We start from the raw sequence: 18,827 nt of genomic DNA on the forward strand, positions 1-18,827 counted from the left end.
TAGATGTGGTAATGACGGTGTTGGCTTTCTGCTGGCTGGTGTCAGTTTGTTGGAAGTAAGGTTCTTGGTTGAGAATTTTGGTTGCAGCAGTAGGTCCGTATCAATAGTACATTTGGGTGACTGCTCTTGTAGAGGTGTAAATTGCCGGAGAAATTTTTTGTGTCTTAGTGTAATTCTGTTGGACCCGTCAACTTTGATGTGATATTGATCGCGTTGAAGGACTTCGATGACTGTTCCAGTCTTGTCCCATTGCGTGAGGTACGGTCCTGTTAGGTTCTGTATTCTTACGTAATGTCCAATGGACAGAGGTGGTAATCTTCTCGGGTGTTCTGACCAACGTTCCAGCCCCTCTCATTTGGTGGTTTTGTAAAGCCTCCTCACGAGCATCGAGTGTATTACTCCAGGTTGCGTGTGGCCTATAACAGCCGGGGAAAATTGGTATGAAATCCTTGATAGGTCTAACGATGACGCATTGGGCCGGTGATAATTTCTTATCGGTATGAGGCGTTTTACGATATTGTAGAACAGCAATTTGTAAGGCCGGAATTGTTTGTGATGAGGCGTTTCACAGTTTTAACCGCTACCTCGGTGGTGTACTCCCCATTGTTTGAGGAGCTGCCGTGTTGTGACGGCGGGGAATTCGGGTCCATCGTCAGTAGCGCATTCGTCTGGAATCCTAAAGGTGGTAAAGGCGCGTCGTAGGCAATTGATTAGTCCGTCGCAACCATCTTTGGCTCGTTCGATAATAGGCCAGTTAGAGTAACGGTCTACGTTTACGAGATATTTGGATCCTTTGTAGGGGAATAAGTCCGAACAGATGCACTGGAAGGGGTAGGCTGGTGAGAAGGTTGGTGTAGGTGGTGCGTTGTAATAGGATGATGCCATCCGGTTGCAGTGGTTGCATTGCGTACGTATTGCAGCGATATCTGATGTGATTCCCGGCCAGAAGACTGAGTCCTCTGTGCGGGATGTCATAGATGATATGCCCTGGTGTGTCGAGTGTAGCACTTCCAATGATATGCTCTGGGTGACACTTTACATTTATATGGAGAAATGGTTAGGGCTGTGACGGTTGTTTCACCCAACGGTCATTGATGTCGTTGTAGGTGTAGTGGTTGTACAGGATGCCGTTGCTGCGTAGCTGATGGCTGTTAGTCATGCACATGCTATGAAACATTGCGTTCTCCTCGTCTTGCTTGCGTTGTGTTTTGCGTACCGAAGTTTAACTTTGTCTTTGCTTCTGCACATGGAAGCGTTGTGCACGCCCTGGGTCATATTGTCATATTATTATTGGGTCATATTGTTTGCACGCCCTGGGTCATATTGTCTTGTTTGCCGCGGTGATATTGGCTTCTGGTATCATCAACGCCTTGGCTGTTGAAGAGGTGGGTGGCCGAACATCTGCCAGCTGCTTTGGCTTCTATGAACAGAAATGCCTCCTCCAGTGTCATATTTTGATTTTTATCACTGAGAAAGTCTAGTTGGATGTCGCTGTAGGCGATCCCAACGATTAATGTATCGCGGAGGATATTGTCTGCGTAGTTGATTTCTGTTGTTGAGTTCGGACAGTTAATCATAAATTTGCATATGCTGGCTTGTCTACGAAGACCTGCACCGAAGCTGTGAATGGTTTCGTCACGGTCTTGGCGCATGTTGTGTACGTACATACGGGCCACCATCGTGTTTTCCTCTCGTACAGCGAGTTCGCGGATTGCAGCCATGACGTCGACGAATGGTTAGTTTGTGAGGGTGCCGCCAGCGTTTCTGGTGACGTCCTTACGAAGCATTTCTTCACAGCATTTTTGTAGCTTTGACATAATCCTGCCAGCGTGTTGGGAAATACGTCCATTCCTCACTGGACCCGGCCGCAGATATGGTTGGCCTTTCCTACTTTTTCGGTCTTGGCCGTGGCGTTGATGCTCGTGGGTGTGTTTGTCGCTTAGTTGTTGTTGTGGACGATGGTCGAGTGCATTTGTAATAATACCGCCGCGAGTTGATCCTCAGCTTCCATTGTCTCGTACTCACAGTCTGGATAGGGGCATTTGTACCTCGGCATTTTTGTGCACGCGTAAAGTAATGTCCTGCTTCTGGTGAATGTGAAGTACTCGTAGTTATTCAGCGCCGCCGGGAAAATGGCGCCAAATATCTACCATCAATAAGATGGTGGTTTACACAATGATTTTTTCTTTATCTCAGAGTCAGGAGAGAGTGTTATTGATGCTTTATCGGTGCTGTTCGTTACTTTGGTTGTAGGGCTGCCCTTGGGTTGATAAATTTCGTTGATTTGCTCCTTCCCCTGGGCCAAATAGGTTCCGTGTTGTTGCCGCCAGCGTGTCGCGTTTCGAACTACTCACAGTGTGGGTTCCTCCGACCTTTTCGTGTGTATTTCGCTCGGCTGCTGTTTTACGTGGCTTTATTGTTGTTTATCATAAATAAGACATAGTCTATTTCACGAAAAAAGGATCATGTAAAACATATATTGAGGAACAAAGTACAGATGCCACTCGTTTACGAATGATAAACAATAATAACAGTCAGTTCCAGGACTCTTATTAATTAAAGATTATCGATTAAGCTCTAATTATGACCGACACAAGCTGGTACCGCGGTTTGACTTCGTTCCTGTCTCATGTATGTAGAGTTTTTATTAAGTGCCTCTTATCTAAATGTCCTCTATATATATATACATTATAAGCAGAAGTAATATTCAACAGGAAGTGACGTCTACACATCTTCCGTTTTTAATATAAAGAATAACTAATTAATAATAAATATTTAAACCTATAACTTTCAAAAGTTTTCTAAGTTCAATCTATTTGGGGGTTTAATAATTTTTCCTGAACGGGTTCGAATTACCTTCGATTCCTGTTCATTGTCCAAACTACTTGAAGATTCGTTCACTTCGTTCTTATCACTGAAACTCAGCTTTCTTTCGCTCAACTCACTGTTTTCCCTTAGATTTTCGGGATCAGGGATAAGATGTTTTCTATTTCTTCTTAAAACAGACTGCTCTGTCCTGACTATATATGATCTTGGTTTATCGGTTTTTCCCACAACCACAGCTGGTGATTTTATATCTTTTACCCAAACCTTTTCATCAGGACTCAAGTCTGGAAGGACTGAAGCTCTGTGACGACAATTAAAGTTTTCTGCTTGACGTCGTTTGTAACTTTCTTCGTCTCTTCTCAATTTTGCCGTATCAGCAAGCTTTTGAGTTAACTTTTCGGATATTACTGGTAGATTAGAACGTAATTTCCTCCCCATTAATAATTCTGCTGGTGAGTACCCGTTCTGCAATGGTGATGATCTGTATGCAAGTAAACCTGAATAAGGATCTTCGGATTTTATGATTAAGTTTTTTGCAGTTTTTACAGCTCTTTCTGCTTCTCCATTACTTTGAGGATAGCGAGGACTACTTGTTAAATGTGTAAATCCCCATTCTTCAGCAAATTTGGAAAAAATAGCTGCAGCATACTGTGGACCATTATCCGTCACAACTGTTTCTGGTATACCATGACGAGAAAATATGGATTTCATATGATTGATAACATCTTCTGCAGTTGTGCTTTTTTTCAAAGGAGCAATTTCAAAATATCTAGAATAATAATCTACTACAAGTACATAATTTTTTCCGCTATGTTCAAACAAGTCTGTAGCAACTTTCTGCCACGGTCGTTGAGGAAAACACGTTGTTAGTAACGGCTCTGCATGATTTTCTCTGTATTTACAACAAATGGAACAATCAGTAACCATGTTTTCAATGTGCTTACTTAGTCCAGGCCACCAAACAGATTCTCTTGCTCTTTCACGACACTTACGGATGCCTTGATGGCCAGCATGAATCTTTTCTAGGATATCTAAACGTAGCGATGATGGAATTATCAAGCGGGAGTCTTTCATTAACATTCCTTTCTGCATTTTAATTGTTGCTCTTTCAAAGTAATAAGGTAACAAGGTACTAGTAATTCGATTTCGGTCCGGCCAACCTTCCGAACAAAATTCCACAAGTTTCGTACAAACCGGATCTTCTTGTTGGTGTCGGCGAATTTCTTCTAGCCTTCTCTCACTAGCTGGTATGTTTTGAACAATCTGTGCAACATAAATGTTCAAATCTTCGGATAAATTGTTATCAGATTTTGTAGGTTGTTTCATATTAGGAGCTCGAGACAATGCATCCGCTACAACCAACTCTTTTCCTGGTATGTGACGAATAGTAAACGAATATTTCATCAGCCTCATCTTGAATCTCTGTATTCTTGGAGGAAGTTGGTCTAATATCTTCGAGCCAAGCAGAGGAACCAAGGGTTTATGATCAGTTTCTATCACAAAATCCATTCCTAAAAGATAATCATTAAATTTCTCACAAGCCCAAGTTGTTGCCAATGCTTCCTTTTCAATCTGAGCATATCGTTCTTCGGTAGTTGTCATTGATCTTGACGCATAAGCAACTGGTTTCTTTTCTCCTTTCTTATTTAATTGCCAAAGAACTGCTCCGATACCATACGACGATGCGTCGGCTGCCAAGACAGTTCGCTTCGTTGGGTCATAATAGGCTAGAACTGGTACAGAACTTAATTCAGTTTTCATCTCTTCAAAAGCTTTTTGTTGAGCACCTCCCCACTGAAATTCATTCTTTGTACTCAATAGATCTCTAATAGGGTTTGTTTTTCAGACAAATTTGGAATGAATTTTCCCAATTGATTAACCATTCCCAAAAATCTTCGCACATCACTCACATTTTGTGGTACTTCCATACCTTGTACTGCTTCAATCTTTTCTGGGTCTACTTGAATTCCATCTTCACTCACTATATTACCTGCAAACTTTACCATCTTCTTAGCAAACTCACACTTCTCAGGATTTAGTGTTACTCCAGCATTGTCAAATTTTTTCAGCACAGCTTTCAGTCTACTGTCGTGTTCATTTTTTGTCTTTCCATGAATAAGTACGTCGTCAATTATGCTTACTTGACCATCTTGTTTCTCCAGCAGCTGTTTCATCCTTTTCTGAAAATGCTCAGGTGCAGATTTAATACCGAAAGGCATTCTGTTGAAACAGAATCTTCCGAACGGAGTAATAAATGTAGTTAACAAACGAGAGTTTTGTTCTAGTTTTTCTTGCCAGAAACCAGAGTTACAATCTAGCTTCGAAAAATATTTTGATCCTCTTATTTCTGCCAAAAGACTTTCTCATCTTCGGAAGTGGATAAATTTCTCGCAGGACCCACTCATTTAACTTTGTGAAATCAACACAGATCCTTATTTTACCATCTGCTTTTGGAACAACAACCATACCAGCGCACCAATCGGTAGGAATATTAACCTTTGAAATAACGCCAAGTTTTTCCATGCGCGTCAATTCATCATGAACTTTCTTTGTCATCGTTAAAGGTATTCTTCTAGGTTTGGTTAACGCAAATGGGATAGCACCAGGTTTTAATTTGATGTTGTATTCTCCGTCTAATTCACCCAGACCTTTAAACAAGTTTGGATAAGGAGCCTTTATTTCTTCTTCCATATCACTTGCAGCATTTGACTGAATCGCTTCGACTGTCGCTATTAGATCAAGGGCATTGATAGCTGGACGTCCCAACAATGGCTCTTTCAACTTTTTCACAATATAAATATCTTGCTCTGTTGTTTTTGAAGTAGCAGTTCTCAATGTTGCTCGAATTTTTCCCTTTACTGACAGCTTTGCTTGATTTGGCCCGAACAATTCTTTATTAGTTGATTGCATCCGAGTTATGCCTGTTTGCATAAACCCCGATTCTGGAATCACCGTCACATCAGCGCCCGTATCAATCTTAAATTTCACTGTAGACTTTCCTAATAATAAGTCGATTGCCCATTTTCGCTCATTTTCTATATCGCTAATTGTCCCAAGAAAAAAATCTCCTGGGGAATCCGTGCTATTGTCATCAACTGATTGAATTTTTGCGCTTGAGTTACTTCTGCATACCGCTGCAAAATGCCCTTGTTTATTACACTTTAAACAAGTTTTATTGTTCGCTGGACAATCCTCTCTTTTGTGAATTGTTGATCTTCCACATCGAGAACATTGACGGTTTTTCTTTCTCGAATGTTGATCGGGACTCCTATTCTGATTCCATTTTAACTTCGATTTTTGTGTCGTATCATTACCGTTCGTTGATTTGTTCTTACGCGACCAATCAGCCCATTTTCGCTGTCTCCTTTTAGAACATCGTGATGGTGCTTGACAAGCTCCGATGATTTTACTCCCTAATAGCTTTCTCCAATGTTAATTTATCATCTTGCATTAGCCTTTGTGAAAGGTTTGCATTTTGTATACCGACGACAATTCTGTCTCGTATCAACTCGTCTTTTAGTGTTCCAAATTGGCAAGTTTCTGCCAGTTTGTACAAATCTTCTACAAAGTCGATGACTGATTCTTTTTCACCCTGTATTCGTTTATTGAACCGAGCACGCTCGAAAATTGTGTTCGATCGACCAACAAAGTGCGATGCAAATTGTTCTACAACATTTCCGTACACCATATCTCTTTCGCTTATTTGAAAGCTTTTTAAAAGATCATTGGTATTGCCTCCCATAGCATACACCAAAGTATTGATTTGTACTTTATCATCTTTTCGTCTAAGCCAGCTGCGATGCGATAACATTCGAATCGTTCAATCCATCGCTTCCAATCTTCGGGCTTTTCGATTCTAATTTTTCTGGCAATGGAATTTGTGTTTGAAATGCCATTTCTTATTTATCTCCACGTCTCTTGTCCACTGGTTTTACCATTTTAGACAGAATCCTATCGCTGCCACCATGTAGAGTTTTTATTAAGTGCCTCTTATCTAAATGTCCTCTATATATATACATTATAAGCGGAGTAATATTCAACAGGAAGTGACGTCTACACAATGTACACAATGCCATACTCTACTCTATGTCTACCTCTTATTCTTGAAACGTGGTCTTCTTGTGTCTTTTGCATCCTCATACATACATGCATTCTGTAATATTATTCATTCCTTATTTCTATGGACAAATGTCAACAACATAAAGACAATCTTGCTGCAAATTACAAGGAAGTGCTGCTTAGAAAACACGAGTAATATTTTGCATATCACGTGGTACCTAGAATCTGTGAACATTGCGTACATAGTCACAGCCACAGTGTGGTGGATATACAGTAGAGCCACTCCATTGATTTTTGTGCAACGCATATCTTATTACGCATGTGATTACCATAGTGGCAGCCAGTCAATTGCTTTTTTTCACTAATAGGAATGATAAAATGGGTAACAGCAGCCAACAATCTAATTAAATATACAGCAGCAAGTTGCACACGATATGGACCTACTGTTTTTCCTATACTGTTTACAGCTCTATCATATATTTTCATACGGCAATGGCTGTTTTGACTGCAGATATTTTCGAGTATTGATGTGTTCTTAGGGCAGTTTCATCACAAAACTATCTTTTTAAGTCGCTTAGAAATAACAGTCAATACGTAAATGATGAAAGTTGCTTCTAATTAAAGATCTTGGGGTCACATAAAAAGAATTGGGTTAGCTATGGCGTAGCTAATTTAAACATTCAATTAGATATAAAGTTGAATATGGTGCAAAATTTCACTTTCATTGTGCACGAACCTTTAAAAAATATAATTTATTACCAGTTTTATTATTTTTCATTAATTTTGTATAGCGAGAATCGTTGTTGAGAAATACACAAAGCCCAAAACGTTTCTACGATCGTTTCTATCCAAACTATTCAGTATTCACATTTTCGAAATTAGATTATGATACTATATAAGTAACAGAACCACTGCCACTTAGAACAAAATTAAAAAAGATATTTGTATCATAGAATTGCCAAAAGAGTACTCGAAATTTTTCAAGATACAACAGTCAACGCTGTATAAGAATATATGATAGAGCTGTGACAATGTACGCAATGTTTACAGTTTGTACCACGTGACATGCGAAAATATAAGGGCGAAAGTGGTGGATTCCAATCAAACACAAAAAAAACATGTAATATAGATTGTAAAAATACACTTTGAGGTATTTCTCGATTGTAATTAGTCGATTGCAGTGCAGTTTATCTGCAATCATAAAATAACAGATACGACTTTTGGAATTGGAATTGTAATAAATACTACACATCGATCAATTTGTGAATAAGCTAAGATGACACATGAAAGAATGTTATATGCAGTGCGGTGTTTGAAATTAAATGAAGATATGATCTTCGTACTTTGCTGGACAATTTAAGCAATTTTCTCATAAACCTGAAAAATTCAGGTGATTCAAATTCAAATTAATTTCAAATTAATTTCAAACACCGCACTGCATATAACATTCTTTCATATGACATTCCTTTCACGGGAAAACATCAGCGCAACAAATTGACCTGCTCTCCACTGTGTGACTTCATAGCTCAGTTGGTTAGAGCACTGTACCGGCATCGCAGAGGTCATGGGCTCGAATCCCGTTGAATTTTTTTAGGGTTATGAGACAATTGCTTAAATTGTCCAGCAAAGTGCGAAGATCATATCTTCATTTAACTAAGATGACACAGTGAAAATTGTAGTTTTGTAGATCAAATTTCGGAGCATAGTCGAGACCAAGTAATTGTTAAGTGTCAGTCTTCTGAATTAAGAATAAAGTTGCTCGTAAAGAGTTAGATTCAAAACTAGAGGATGTAAAACAAATTGCTAGATGCAATGGAAGCTACCGCCTTTCAGGATAAAACCATTTAAAATTTAAAACCATTTAAAACCATTTAAAATTATATCACATTCCCAGTCAATGTAAACAATTTTTTCTACGTACCTTCCTATACTGTATCATAATATTTCGTAACACTAATCATTTCGTACTGAAGATGGCATTTTGTTAATGTAGAAACATGTTTGCTTATAAAAAATCATCGTGTTTTTAAATGTTTTTTAAACTTGCTGCTACTCAGAAACTATTGTTAAAGGTTCATACTTATTCCATTGCATACATTTAATACAAAAATAGTTTAAATTCGATATTTCATTATTGACATTATTGTCTGTCCTCTGTTGTGTTGTATGTTAATTGCTCCACGTCATTTCAAATTTGAAAACTATGCGTAAAATGTATATAATATGAAACGAAATTTTTTCTACTTTGGTAACATTGCTTCTTAACAAGCAACAAATACTTTATTTCTCAAATCGTGCATTTTTTATAGTCCGAATGTTTAAAAGCCATTCGTCATATTGCCATATCTATTTCTCATAAAAATGCAGAATATATGACTTCCACTCACACAAGCGTAAAATTTCAACAGTAAATGATTACATGTTTCTTATTCTGTTGCTTTGCAATAAATCATCTCGTGAAAAAACGAAACAATACATCAAAGCATAAACGTTCCACTTGTCCTCTTTTAGTGGATTTCCTTTGTTTTTCTTTGTACACATCACTTACTGACACCTCCCTCTGCCCTCTACTAACATACTCTACTTTACCTTCACCTATGCATCTGTATGTTGTGTCATAGCACTTAAACACTCATCGCTTTGCTTATTTTGAATAGTTTACCCGAGTTTACATTCAAATACTTATGATTACCATGGTGGCTACCATAGTGGCAGCCAGTCAATTGTTTTTTTTAACCAATAGGAATGATAAAATGGCTAACAGCAGCCAATAATCTTACCACTTAAACACTCGTAATTTTGCTTATGTTAAATAGTTTACCCCAGGTTTGCATTCAGTTACTTATGATTTGTGGGTAACAAGGCATGAGTTCTACTTGCCGTCAATATTAGGGTTGTGACGCTCTTCACAGGCTTCACTTGTTCCTTCATAAAGTCTTGCAGGAGACGCTTCCATTTCATGCAAGATCTGTCAAATAAAAAATGGTAAATAAAGCAACATAAATATTAAAATATCACTTGTCAAGCGTCAAAGACCTTGAGAAAATTTTTGCGACTTATACATGATAGTAAAAATCTGTTTCACGTCAATCAGATTTAATGATTTGTTATATAAAAATGAGCATGCACCACTCTTATTGACCTTTAAAATCACGTTTTTTACCGTCGCTATAGTCTTTTTCGTCACTGTTTATCCACAGTTTCAACTGCAATTCTTTGAAGGACATAAAGTCAGTACATTTATGGGATGAGTTAAATAAAAACAACTAAATGCATAAGAGTTGCTCCGATTTCCCTATTGTACAATGAATTTCGATAGTAAATGTGCATTTTGGACGAAAAGGAGAGTAACAAAAATTAATGAATTATAATTTTGCTTATTTATCCAAACATATCTGATACAATTAGAGGCAAACTGACCTGAAGTTAATCATAAGTTGTGCTTATTGTGAGCTGTGTATAAAACCTTGTACTTATATGATTTCAGCACATTAAAGTTAAAGTTTTGAGAAAATATTTCTATTGCCTAAATTATTTTTTATTTTATAGCGAAAATTAAGTAGGTGCCATTGGTGTAAGTCCAGTTCAGAAATAAAATGTCATTGTTAAATGTCAAAGAAGCCGTCATTTGATTTTACTATAAAAGTGCATAAAATATTTTACATAATGTTATCAACACCTAAATATTCATCATAATGTAATCAACGATTTATTTTTAACAATGGTGTCGATACACAAAAAATAGGAGCGCAGTGCTTAGATGTTAGCGGCCTGTCAAGTAAATGGACACAAAATGAAGTAGTTTCACAACCATAGTTCAAATAATAACGCCTACTAAATATTATTAATATCAAACATTTTTGAGATTTAAAAATGTGTTTTGTGCTCAATCTTTTACATCCCAATGATTTATACATAAACTTCTAGTCAATGTAGAAGAGATAAATTGGTCAGAAACCTATGCATCATTATGGCACATACAATAACTTTGAAGAAGATGACTGACAAGCAAGCGCAGTTTGTTAAATTCATTTATGGTCCAAAAACTACATAAATCTTTAAAAATACGTACACAATAAAACCAGTTATTTAGTTGAACAACAGTAAAATTCGTTTCCGAAATTTTCTTTGCAGACGTTCGCTGGGAAATGACGTTTACAAAAATCATTAAAAATTTAGGCGAATCGGGAAAAGTAAAACTTTTTTATTTTCCTTAAACGCCTTCTTTACTAAATTGATTTTTTCTTGATAAATTTAAACCTCTTACAACGTTAAAGTGTAAGTTTATTAGAAATAGCTATAATGCTAAAATCACGATTTCCGTGAAAACGAGGCTGAAGGCCCCAAAACTTGCCCATATAACATCAATTTTTGAAATCAATGCCTCAATATTGACCTATTTTAGTTCAATGGACTTTACGGCCATTATAAATTATTTACATTCCTTTTTCCAAAGAAATGCATTTAAAAAAAAAATGCCCTTTTTCCTGTTGCACAACCTTTTCCATACCCTTTTCAATACTCCCTTTTTCGCACTTAGTTCATTATATATATTGCCTGCTGTTTGTACTTTTAAGTATATAACGAAACTATGGAGCGTGAATCTTGGCTTTGCTTTTAATTACAATACTGTAAAACATCGCAAAGTTAGACAAAGGTTACACCAAGTGAGCTATGTCTCGGAAGAAGAGCGAGAACAAGATTGAACGTGTGAAGATCTTCTCTGGCAGAATGGGTGATGGAAAGATTGATAAAGAAAAAAGACTTGGCAGTTCAAGATAGGCGATATTATTATGGTTTTAGGTTACAGAAAAAATACAAACAAACCATCGTAGATTTGAGGAGTTGCATATGAAAAATTAAGATCAGTTACTAACACAGTAGAATTTGGCAGTATTCAGTGGAAACGACATGACATGTTGATCAATTGGCTAAATATAATAATACTATTATAATCATACAACATAATTTACATCTACAAACATCTATACCTTTAACATCCCCTTTACATATTAAATTCGTTTGAACATTAAACATATGGACAAAATCAAAAAGGGTACTGCACAAACAAAGTCGCTGAGTAAAGTGATATATCAAACATTAAGAACTAAAGTATGGTTGCCTAAACTATATACAGGAATACACCTTTAGTTTTAAGGAGAGTACACAAGTCAGTCAGAATGGTAATAATCAAGAAATTAAATACTACAGACTTATTGCTTAACTGCTTTCAGTAGAATGTGAACCTCGTGACTTGAACATGTTTATCATCACATGATCAAATTATGATCTAGCCTGCAAATGCATAGCCAAATATATGACCTATCGGTAGACAAACATTCATAGCTTAATCTACAAATAATAGCATAAATATTCATAAATATAATTTAATTCATATTTACACAGTGTGAGTCTTATTATTGTCGTAAAGAGTGTGGTTTTCCACATTTACTTATTACTGTACTGGTCAAACTTCAGCATGGGTGGCATAAATAATACACAACAGCTGTATAGAGATTGTTTAAACATACTAAATGATATCTTGCAAATGCAGATTGAGCAGTCACATAAATTTTATATACAATTTACTAACTTGCCTAAAATGCTAAACACAACAATTCTTAGTGACTATCATGATTCATTCATTTGACTTACCGCTTAAGTTAGGCAAAAGTAGGCCAATGAACACAAACAATTTATAAAACACATTGAATAAGTAAGCCTCAGATGATGCCAATTGTGCAAAATTTGGTTCTAGGTCAGGCAAAATGAATATATACCTGTCAAATAGCTGGATCGTCAGGTGAAGTTAAGCAAAAGTTGGCTTGTCTCTGCCTATCAACAGCAGAGCTATTACTAAATTGATTACTAACTGGTCTGCAAACCACATAACAATTAACTTACAAGCTTTTCTTCTAGTATCTTTATAGTATAAAAGCTAACAGAGATCAACTTAGGAATTTCACTATTGGCAAGTGCCTTAGTTGCCTACCCCTTGATCCAGCCATATTTTCGATATTAATAAAGTAAACAAAAATTGAGTTGGAAGTTAACTATAAAAGTATGCTCGAAATGAGGTCATTTAAATAAGAGAAATGTTCCAATTTGGCTTGTAAACATATTAAATAGGACCCAAAACTAGTTTATAATGATTCACTATGTTTTGTCAAACAACTTAACATGTAAAATTTCGATCAATGAGTCATCACAGAACTACATCGACATGGTCGCACAAATTGCGATTGTATTTGTTTACATAAACGTCCACAGCAAGCGATAAAAATTATTTTGGAGAATATTAAGGCTTTAAGCTATCTAGTCGTGCAATTTGTCGTACAATTACTAGGTATAACCAAAGTATGTGGTAATATATTTAATCAGACCTGCCAATTCTCCCGGTTTCGCCGGGAGACTCCCGCTTTTGCTGCGTTTTTGACCTCCCGACAAGATACTAAATCGGGTTTTTAAGGTTAGGCTTTTAAAGTTTGTTGGCATTTTTATTCATCGCATGGAAAGAAATACTCGATGAATAGCATTCAAAACATAACGTGTAGCCGCAGTTAAGGAACTGGGCATGACATTGATTTTCGTTTTTCGTAAAATTATGTAACACAATATGGCTGCCAGTTAAAATTTTGTGCATAACACTTCAGGTAATCATTGCCATTTGCCTAATAAATCAATCTAAAAATATGTCGCATACAAAATAGAAATCTCCAGCTATTTTGCCAGATCTCCCGGTTTTTCTGCATTAATCTCAAGGTTTTGTATTCCTTGGGGTTGGTAGGTCTGTTTAATATTTGCGAATAAGCTAACACTTCCGGAATCTTTGAATTTTAGGCAAGTCGCCGACGCCAAACATTTATTACATTTATACTTTCTAGTCTGTAATAATACATCCAGATTAATTATATACAATCAAATAAATATAATTGAAATGCGACTTACATTGCAAACAATTTGTTGTAAACACTACACTGCGCTGTTGTTATAAAATGTTTCAAAAATAGTTCTGACATGTGCCTTGCTCTTTTCATGATAAAACCATTTAAAATCGTGGCCAGAGACTTGACAGGCGGAAGCGAATTTTCAATATTAATTAATTGATTATTAATCTGAGATGTCTTAAGTTACAGACAAAACGTTATTAATAAATCCTTCTCTATTTTATTATTGTGATGGCTTTTTTAAAAGTATTATGTTGGGCTATTATTTTCATATTGGAAAAACCATTTAAGTAAACTTACCCTAGTAAATGTTGTCAAAATTCAAGTTTTATGACTAAATCACAGAACTTGCACATTCAAATTGACGACGAGAAGATCAACACAACGCTAATTCTATCCAGAGCCCTCTCTGTGTAAGAGTTGGGACCGCAGAGTTGGTGTTTTATGAGTTCTGTGGTTGGGACACGTATTGTTCTTTGCATTCTGCATGATGATTGGGTAAATAGGGTCACGTGGGTCTCTCGCCTCCATTTTTGTTCCGAGAGCGCAATAGAAAACTATAGTTTACAAAGAGTTAAATTACAAAAAGTTCGGTTTTATGTTGTGCGTTTATTTTGCCAATTGAAGCAACGAAGGATATAAAACGTACGCCCTGGTGGCAAGCACAGTAGCGAAGTGGCTCTGTGCAATTAAGAGGAAAGATTTCAATCCACTTACTCTACCAGATTGTATTCCAGTCGCGTATGTCAAAGTATTTTTCATTGAATTTAGATTTTTTTTAGATATTTATGTTAAATATTGGTTTATCTATGCGTACAATCCACGTAGAATGCATATAGACCTTTTAGCTTCTCAGGAATGCCATATGTATTTTGTTCTGTTGTTACATTTTGAAAATAAAATTGAATTTTGTTTACTGCAATGATTGATTACTTTTTTAAATTTTATTTGTACTAAATAAGTTATTACATGCATGTAAAGAATACAAGGTCATCCTAAAGGGACACTATATATATTCTCTATGTTAACTCTTTACTGCAGTTTGCACACATAGAATTTCATAGTGAAGTACAGTGAGATGATTTCTATTATGTCAGATGAAAGCAGGTGTTATCTTACTTCTTCATTAAAACTTTTTCGTGATATTAAGATCAAGCATATCAATATCATAAAACAGGCATATGAACAATCTGAAAGATAAGAATGTCACAAGGGATGTGTGAGGTGGTACACAGGCAGTTTTATGGGAGTATGGTGTATCTTCCAAACTTGTTTCCAATGAAGTGCTAGGCGGGAAACGGATTCTCAATATAAATATTAGAGCCCAACGAATAATTTTAAACAAATTCATAAGCAATTTGGTTTTATGAAATTTATTAAAAGAGTGACGTCTCGTCTTTACTCAAGACATCTTCAGACTAATTAGGAAGTTAACAAGAATATAGATATATATAGAGCTATTTACATAGTTTGAGGTATCATATTACTGTGAATGTGTAGGTGTGTTGTCATGTAAGTATGATGTAAGTGTGATTTATTGTTAGGGTGAGGAGTTGAGACTAGAAAAGCTTAAGAGGGATGGAGCTGCCTTGGGTGTTAAGTGAAGGTTTTAGTTTGGAGATGAGGAGGCGTTGTGTATCATGAGGTCAAATGTGTCGGAGCAGGATGAGATGATTTTAAAATTGTCTGGCGAAGCAGGGTGATTGGAGGAGTTACTATGAGAAAGAATACTTGACATTAATGTGTTAGTGTAGCGTTTTCCAGTCAAAGGAAAACTAACAAAACTTACCCTGACCTCAATGTTCAAGTTTTTAAATTCAATACAATATTTAGTTTATAATACGCTCGGACGCTCCTCATTAATTTATCTTATTTCCTTTTTATTGTTGTAATTTATGTATCATATTACTTTTATATAAACCTTGTATCACCTATTATTTCACTCATACTGAAGATGGCATCATGAGATGTCGAAACATGTCTATTTTCAAAAAAGTTGTCGTTTATATTAAATGTGTATTGGCAATAGTGCTTTTACGAAATTATGGTAAATGATAATTGACCTTACCTGAGATTAAGTGTAACTGTAAATACAACGTATAAATCATCATTAGTCAAATGATGGAGACAGCAATGGCTCTCACATAATGATTTTTAAGAAAATAGTTTTCTTTGGACATTTATCTTATACCAGTATGCTTTTGTGTATAATGTAATCATTAAATAGTAATTTTTGATTGCTCTTCGGAATTCTAATTTTTTACCATTCTTAGAAATTGTAATTTTTGATTGTTCTTAGAAATCATATGTTAAGGATATTTTACAGAAAAGCAAAAGTTGGGAAAATTGTATATTGGGCGGTTCATATTCATATATGCATGATTTATTGTCTTGAATTCTTTTGAAATTCATTGTTTTTAACGAATTATATGACATGAATATGTGAAAATCATACGCACCTTTTGATTATCAATCTCTCTAAGCCCAAGTCTTTAGATGTATCATAATAAAATAATGAGAGTTTTACCCATAAATTTGCTTTGATGTAACCCTTTGTTGCATATTGTTTCCAATTGTAAACTTTATACCTCCCTGCATGCATTATAACCGTAAAAGGAGTAAATTATTTACAATTTGTTCAGGTCTAGTTGTGTTTGCGTTTATTGTGTAGATAGCTAACTTGTGCTAAGGGTATTTTCATCGTCTAAGATTGTCAAACACAAAGTGACTGTTGGAATTTTCAGTTAGTATTTTGTAGGTGTTTGTAAATGGGAGAGTATTTTTCGAGGGTTGTGGTAGCTGTAGCAGGCTAAAAATGGTAAAAACACAGGCTAAAAACTTGTGTTCTACACTATACTAATTACAGGAACTAGCTTTATGATAAATTGGACAGTATATTTATGCTATGTTACAAGTGAAAATTCAGTGCAGTATTATAAACATACTTTGAGGCATTCGATCTTGCCGAATACGAATGGTTTATCCCACCTGCATGCACCCCATCTTTAATCTTACTTCCCCAAACTCATGCGTGAGAAACATGAAATCCTACAAAAAACAGCTTTAGTTTAAATTGAAACGCTCAGCTCAGCAGGTGTCAAATAAAACCAAGCGTTGACAAAAGATTAAAAAATACAGTCACCAAAGTGAACGAACGATGTGAAATAAGACATAAATATACAGAAAGAGAAAAAAGATTAAATTCGCAATCCTTAATTAGTCTTAGTAAACGGAAAAAAGTTTTGCTGTTCATGCTTATTTTTACAGAAGGAACGTTAATACATAATCAACTTACTAGTGATTTTTTCATTGACATTTTCAAATGTTGAACTGTATATGCGCCAAATGCATTAAAGACAAAAGAAAATGAGATAAAATTTCTCTAAAAGACTGCAAAAACCATAATTTGTATACGTACAAGATCATACATTAGTATTGCAATGACTTACATGCTAGCATTGGAGTCAAAAGAATGGAATACAATACTTCATTGGTATTCTCCATTTCTCAAAGTAAGTATTTTTCACGTTATTAATTTTTGTCATTAATTTTGCCGGCAGTATATTGTAAGCTGACATTATCTTTTATTATCTTATTGTATAGAAATTCTTATCAAGAATAAATAATATACTTGAATAAAGTCCTCGGACAAATGATCAAGAATGGACAATACTTGAATAAAGTCCTCCGAACAATTAACAAGAATGGGCAATCAAGTCCTCAGAACAATGATCAAGGATGGGACAGTATATACTTTAATGACTTTAGAAAACACGAGACTTCTTTTGTCCATCAATCCGTCTACATCACATACTACAATCGCAATTAGAACATGTTGCTCTCAAGTAATGCTTCCATCAGCTCAACTTTTATGTCCATAAACAAGTCCCTGTCCTATTGGAATATGACCGAGGTTACTAGACTATTGGACTATGGCAGTTCAAAACGTTACTATCCTGGGTATTATATCTAAGATACGATTCCAACTGGTTAATCCGGCAGTCCTAAAGACATGCGAACTATATACGACGATATATCAATAATATCATGGTAAGAATAATTATCTTAAACTATTTACAACAGCAAAAAACCCGCAAATCCTCAAAGTCCCTATCAATAGTTTTTCTTGCTTTGCAGATGATTAAAACCACGTCACAATCGACCAGCCAAATTTCTACATTAATTAATTAGAAAATTTTCCTAATAAAAACATGGAATTTTTTCAGCATGCAAAACAAAACCAAAAGTCCTAATTTTCTGACCATCTGTCGATGTTTCCGCTTTCATGCCGTAGACGACATGCACAGTTGTAAGAAATGGCCAATCTTGCTTCGGGGATGTTTGTCAGGTAGCAAGAAAGTTGGATACGATGGATGTACCATCAACGACAAAAATTGTTTTTGGATTCTGAATGATTTCACGTGCTCAGCATCCGTTGACTTCAGGGTAATAAAGGAAAGAAAGATTCATCGTCCTTTCCTTAAACTTGGCAACGAATTTCTCGAAAACCGTGAGTTTACATTATGCTTTGTACGTAGTTTAGCCTGCTAACAGTCCATGTCTTTTACAGAAAGCAAAAAGCCACAACAAATCCTGGTGCGCAGTATATTCCACTATAGGGCTATTTTTTTCAGTGCAGGTATAAAATTAAATACACATTTTCATAGTAGTGTTTTCCCTGCATTTAAAAAATAGCCTTCATTAAGAGGTTTTTAAAAGTTTTCAGTTCAACTCGAAAAATTATTTGTGTTCGGTGCCCATTAGTAAAATTTGTGTCTTAATTAGGAAACGTGAAGTTGCATCAGCGGTTATTAGCCTGTTATTGACATGCATTTGTGTCGGTTACTCGATTTATCTTCGTTAACCTTTTGTGAATATACGGCATTAAGAAGCTACGCATGCTTTAGGTTTACAGCATAAGCAACTCCCAAAGCCCATAATATTCAAGACCAGACTTTCAAGCTGCGTGTTATATCGGATTCACTCTTCGTTTGC

General features: G+C 35.8%; 1 protein-coding gene and 1 long non-coding RNA gene across 2 annotated transcripts; both read right to left on the minus strand.

Annotated features, from left to right (window-relative positions):
• Nucleotides 1-2,222: 2,222 nt before the first annotated feature.
• On the minus strand, nt 2,223-6,637 carry LOC124449057 (uncharacterized protein K02A2.6-like). The gene is made up of 5 exons (XM_047000000.1): nt 6,237-6,637; nt 5,138-6,190; nt 4,737-5,046; nt 2,857-4,620; nt 2,223-2,411 (listed from the first exon to the last, which is right to left on the minus strand). Exons 1-5 carry the CDS (start codon nt 6,635-6,637, stop codon nt 2,223-2,225), a joined length of 3,717 nt encoding a protein of 1,238 aa, XP_046855956.1.
• Nucleotides 6,638-9,760: 3,123 nt separating this feature from the next.
• Nucleotides 9,761-14,279, minus strand: LOC124448611. Its single transcript, XR_006949175.1, has 2 exons — nt 14,133-14,279; nt 9,761-9,853 (listed from the first exon to the last, which is right to left on the minus strand). It is a non-coding gene; the product is annotated as an uncharacterized LOC124448611 (long non-coding RNA).
• Between the last annotated feature and the right edge of the window lie 4,548 nt (nt 14,280-18,827).

Source organism: Xenia sp. Carnegie-2017, unplaced genomic scaffold (genome assembly GCF_021976095.1).
Source record: "Xenia sp. Carnegie-2017 unplaced genomic scaffold, XeniaSp_v1 HiC_scaffold_23, whole genome shotgun sequence".
Lineage (NCBI taxonomy): Eukaryota > Metazoa > Cnidaria > Anthozoa > Malacalcyonacea > Xeniidae > Xenia > Xenia sp. Carnegie-2017.